Source organism: Lygodium microphyllum, chromosome 3 (assembly GCF_053477565.2).
Source record: "Lygodium microphyllum isolate KBCC chromosome 3, Lygodium_microphyllum_v1.1.10, whole genome shotgun sequence".
NCBI classification, from domain to species: Eukaryota; Viridiplantae; Streptophyta; class Polypodiopsida; order Schizaeales; family Lygodiaceae; genus Lygodium; species Lygodium microphyllum.
In genome coordinates this window covers 48,980,906-48,986,905 of record NC_141137.1, presented here as the reverse complement: position 1 = coordinate 48,986,905, position 6,000 = coordinate 48,980,906, and the positions used below count along the sequence as shown (strand labels likewise).

The 6,000-nt window shown below is 40.7% G+C and overlaps 1 protein-coding gene across 1 annotated transcript in view; it reads right to left on the bottom strand.

Moving 5' to 3' along the window:
- Positions 1 to 722: 722 nt before the first annotated feature.
- Positions 723 to 6,000, bottom strand: part of LOC148038308 (nuclear speckle RNA-binding protein A-like) — an 86,661-nt gene continuing 81,383 nt past the window's right edge. Inside the window, exon 6 of the mRNA XM_087670438.1 lies at positions 723 to 1,621. Within this exon, the coding sequence (XP_087526564.1) occupies positions 1,488 to 1,621 (134 nt within the window). The 3' untranslated portion in view covers positions 723 to 1,487. The remainder of the gene's footprint in view (positions 1,622 to 6,000) is intronic.

The window sequence follows — 6,000 nt, the reverse complement described above, 5'->3', positions numbered from 1 at the left end:
TTCACAACTATGATGGAGTGTCTAGCCCAAATGACTTGTTCCTCACTTGGGTGTTGATGCATCATTCCCTACGACTATGTACACTAGTGAAAAATCCAATCTTCCATACTTTGGCCTCCCCATATCTGAGAGGGAAAGGCTCTCAATAAGAAAGATATGTTGGCATATGTGCCTACACATGATAACTTGACAAATCCACTCACACACTCCTAGAAATTGATACTATTCGCGAGCCTTGGAGCATCTTAGCATTCATAAATTGATCCACCATATCCTTGTGCATGTTAACATCATTGCTCCCAATAGGATTTTGGAGCATTCTATATGCTAGTAATGTGTGCATACAACTCTTAAGTTGTTTTCCCCTCCTTAAAAGGTTTTGTTTCTTAGGGTTGTACACATCTTACCCTTTACATCTTTTTTTCTTTTTATTATCTAGTACAGTAGAGCAATGAGCCTACTCTTACTTCTTCAAAATTGTTTATATTCTCACTTTGCAATTTCGTCATTCTTTCCAATAATAAGCAAGTGAGAATACACTCAAGATAGATATTGAGGAGAGAATTGAGATCACAATAGTAAGCACACAAACTACAATCCTTGCGTTCTCTCCTTCAAAATAAATAGGATATTTTGAGGACACACTTGAAGCTAAGCTAATATTATCGCTCTTGTAAGATAGGAAACTATGTTATATTCAAGCATTGAATTTTTAAAAAGTCAAGAAGGCATGGTATAAAATTTGGCATCGTAAATGGTCTTTTAATCTTTGATCTTTGAAAAGGTACGATGAGGAGAGTTAAAAGGGTGTGACAAGAAAGTCTCCCTTTGTAACAATCATGAATCAAGCGAATGGTGGGCCAATATGGAACGCACTAGTTGATGATCCAGCCACTTCTCTTCCTAATGTTCTCATCTTTTTCCCAAGGAATCCAAAGTTAAAGGACGCCTCACTGTTTGTGGCTTACGTCACATCATTGTTACTTTTCTGGTGCGTAACAACAGACTGACATGGTAAAAGTAAGGAGAATTCCATATAGGTGCATCTTATGTGCTTCAATTCACCCAAGCCGCCTTGTCGTTTCTAGAGCATTATAGGATCATGCTGCACAAAATGAGAGGTAGTCCAACGACAGGGACATGAAATGTTTAGTTCATATGAGATCACAAGCCTCTGCATTAGTTATATATGTTCCCTATTATTTTACACGAGACTTTAAGAAACCGACTGCCATCTTAAAATAGTGGCCCTTGCATACAAAAATGCCAAAACATGTATGGCCCATTGCATGATTGATTGGGTCCAGTCAACTGTTAAGTATACTTGACTTAGTAAGGCGTGGCCAGCTAAACCAACCATTTGCAGTAATAAAGGGGAGGATGATTGGAAGCAGAAGGCAACAACAATGATTAATGGACAGTGATGCATAAGATTGCCACACTTTACTTGACAACCCTGCAGATACAGGCCAGCCTTCATGGCTTTGTTAGCCCTTTCGGAAACGGTAGTCAGGCCTTGAACCAGGGTTATCTCGTGGGAACCCTGTGCGAGGACCAGGAACTCTTGCAAACTGCAACCTTAATGATGGTCCATCCCTGTCATTCTCATCCAATTTATAACCTGAAAAGGGTATCATCAAGTTTCAAGTTTGTCCTGCAGTTTTCGCAGTTACAACCTCGGGATGGCCCTCACCTTTTAATACTACTCCCTCAACAAAGAATTCAGAACAAAAAGTAAGCCTACTTTCGTGCAAGGCATTAAATTAGTCAAATGCATCAGCCACTACACCAATTCCCACAATAACTTCATGAACATTACAGAAAAGGACGTTTCTCCAAGAGCTGATTTTCATTACCTGGGTGTGGAGAAAAGACCAGAGGAACCTGCACGATCCTTCAATATCGAAAGTATTCTTAAAGCTTCAATGAAAACATGAGTGTATTGCTACATTGTACACACAAGATGCTTATAAAGGTGGTGCATATGAATTTGACTGAGATTGGTTGCATGCAACTAATGCTTTACTTCAGAGCTGGGTGAAAGTCCAAGATCATCAGTGTCATCAATAAATGACAATAGATGGAAGCTCAAAGAACAACTTTCAGGTGAATGTGACGGGCATAAATTTGGCTGCATTAGCAAATAGTTAAAGATTAGATCTTTCAAACATGTCCTTCAGGAGGTTTAGATCAGGCTAAATTATAGGAAGTTCGAAGCAGAACCTTTTGACAAAAATCTTACCACTATACACACCCAAAGCTTAGTAACTAGGGACCCTTTGTCACATCAATAAATGATACTTTTGCCTGATCTATTTGCAAAGTGCCTGACCATCCTTTGCCTAAGATGTGGTTCATGGTGTTACCTATAAAGCCAGTGCTTTTGCCATCAATGCAGTATTATAATCCCATCTCACACTGTCAAAAACCATTGCAATGTTTAACTGCAGTAACCCATTGCTTGCTATGGCTAGATGCCAGGTTTCAATATATGGGCTAAGTGCTGATGATAGGTTCAGCATGGAAGAGGCAAAGCTGATGGCGTAAAGAGACTTGTCCTAGTTCATGCCTAGAGGCTCTTCAGGCTTGTGAGTAGAAAGGAAGCCATAAATTCCCAAAGTAGAGGTGTAGATCATGAGTGTCAAGTTCCTTGGCTCAAGTTTTCTTCTCCATGAAAAACATACAAAGACCAGCTGTTGTGAAACTTTCAATGATGTTAGAAGGGCATTGATGTCATGTGATGAAGCTTGTCCCACATAAAGACTCGAGACATCCAGATCTAGTAACAATGAAGAGATGAAACCATCAGGTTTGGCTGCTTCTTACTATATGAGATAGCTTTGGATCCAAGAGTAAGCATCTCCGATAGTACATTTATGCATGTTGACATGACCAGCCCAATGTGGACCACTCCATCCTCAAAAAGTGAACCCCTCTTGATAAAAATCCTATAGGAATGAGGCCCATATAGATATTAGGATACACAGAGAGCTGTGCGCTAGTGGGCTTGAAGGCCAGTCTTCATGAATGAAAACAGTTAGGCCACCACAAATGCAATGTTTGTAAGGAAATACTTGAACAAAGAAGATAAACACAGAGTAAATGTCAATAATACAATGATAAACAGTAGAACTCAAAGGTGAAACATAACTCAAAGAGAATGTGAATGAATGATCAAAAACACACTATGCTAAAGTGAATACAACCAGCTTGACATATTTTAAATGGGTTCTCATGTGCAGCAGGCAGCCTGAGGAATCAGCTGCTGTAAATGCAAATCAGAGTATGCAATCTATCTGGAACAGGTCAAAGAATGATGATGACAGCAAGGCAGCCTGAAGCAGAGTGAAAACATAGAGCAGCTGCTCAGAAAAGCAGATCTGGCTGGAAACGCAGTCCTGGCTGAGGGGCAACTGCTCCTGGAGATGGCTGGTGTGCTCGGCGGTAGTTGTACAGCAAAACCCAGATGTTGATGAAGAGAAGCAGCTCCAAGATGATGTCTAGATGATGGGCAACAATTGCCAACAGGGCACCACGGCTCGAGATGGCTGGACAGCACTCCACAAAACAGAGATATCCACCGGAGAGGGGTATGGACACTAGTAGGATGTATAAAGGAGAGTAAATCTACAAAACAGGGATAGACTAAGTGGCTGGGCAGCCCTTCTATTTATAGATGTAGATCCAACCAAAGTTTGGGTGTCTACTCGTGGGAAATAGAAACTCTGTAGCATTTTGAGTTTTGGGCCTATTTAAAATGAGCTAAGCTTAATGTTGGGAATAAAGGCCCTCGTGCCTTTTACATGTGTTTGGGTGTGAACATATCCTTAGCACTTGTACTTTCATATATATATATATATATATATATATATATATATATATATATATATATATATATATATATATATATATATCTCTCTCTCTAAAAACCTAAAGTGGTACACTCGTCATTGTACCCAAAAAATCGTGTTCACTCTCTTGACTACTTTGTTCTCTCTCTCTCTCTCACTCTATCTACTGCTAGCAAGCACTGAGTGTCTCGATCCTCACGCTCCCCGTCACTACAAACTGGTATCAGATCTTCAAATAAGTTGTTCGCGCTCCTCGGAGCCCTTGCAAGACATCTCTAGTGTTTCGCTCGTGTGAAATCATCAGGTCGCCACTGATCTCATGCACGTGTGTGTGCTGCATTGTCAGTCGACAGTCTAGAAACCCCGACAGGGCGATAGCAAGTGTGAACCGGGCGACTTCTGCAAAACGGTGCTGCGTGACGGGGCTGGAGGCAACAACCTGTGCAACGGGGCTGCACGAAGGACATTGCGGACGGGAGACGGCAGCCAGGTGTCAGGGCGACCAGCGGCAACTTCAGCGGGGCGTGCGACACACGGGACCAGTGGGGTGAGGACGATCCTGACGGGTCAACAGACCTGTCATCCAAAAACTTTATTTTCTTCAAATAATATTTTTTCAAACTCCTCCCTCTAACCGGGGTTTGTGCGCGTAAACTCAAAAGGTCAGATTTGTGCAATCTTGGCCCAGAAATTTGGGGCTTCTCCAAACTAAGTATTGTTCATGCAAAATTGAGGCATCTACGTTAGAAATTGCAAACATTGTGCGCATTTGAATTAGGGATTTCGCCAAAATTATTGAAATTTTGCTCATCTGAGTGAAATTTCTCAACATTGGACCCATGAAATTTGGGGCTTTTATTGTATTGGTGAAATTCTGTTCAGCTGAGTTAGATTGGCCGACATTGGTGCACATTTGGACCGGAAAATTTTGGGGCTTTTGCAAAATTTTGTGAAATTTTTCTAATTTTGCCCGATTTATGCTTTCCGGAACATGTATTAATACAATTGGGACAAATTGGTCAATGAAATGTGGGGGTTTTGCTTAAATTGCTCTATTTTGGCAAAATTGGCCTATTCTATGCATGTTAGAGATAGTTCAAATGTATGGTTAATGCTTTGAGTACAAAAATTTTGGGGCTTTTGACTATGCGTGTCAAATTTTATGCCCGTGGGTACATGTACAACAGAAATTGCAGCTAAAATTTGGACTTCTCATGTAATGTGATGTATTTGCCCTTGGAACAGCTGTAATCAGTTGTGGAGTGCTGTAGCACATGGTTTGGTGCTTCTGAGAATTTACTTACAGATCTAAAATTTCTGCTTCTATGTGGTCATTTATTGCTGGCTGGTACTTGTTTGTACCTTGGTCACTTGTGTGACAATTTGGGCCTGCATTTGCTGAATTTTTTTGTCACATTTGGGCTGAAAATCATTGGTAGCAGTGATAACAATAATCTCATGCATATAAAGAAGCTTGAAGGAGCACATAACTTTGCAGTTTGGCAAAAACAATGCTACAATATCCTGTTGCAAAAGAAGCAGGCAAAGCCAATTAAGACAAAAGGGGCAAAACCCATAGATATGGAACATGACGATTGGGATGAGTTAAATGAGCTTGCACGCTCAACCATCGAGCTATTGATTTCTGATGCCTTGTTGTTTAACATTGAAGGTTTGGATTCTGCATATGCTACTTGGACTCCACTAAAAGAACTATATGCACAAAAGAGTGCTGCAAGCAAAGTGTATTGGTTGAAAAAGCTTATGGATTTCCGTATGAAAGAGGGTACAGCAATGTCTACTCACCTGAGTGAGTTTAACTCCATTTTCAGCCAGCTGGTTGCCTTGAAGTTCTTGATTGATGAAGAATTTAAGGCTACATTCTTGCTTTGCACTCTTCCAGAGAGTTGGGATACATTCAGGACTGCTATGAGTAATTCTAATGCGATTCTTTTGTATGCTGATGTAGAGAGTGCTCTACTCATGGAAGAAATGAATCGGCAGAACAATGCATCCACTGAGTCTTCCAATACTTTGCATACTGGGGACAGATCACAGCAGAAAGGCAAATCCGATAGCAAGGGACATAGTAAATCACATGGCAAAGATGTTGAATGCCATCATTGTGGCAAGAAGGGTCACTTTAAAT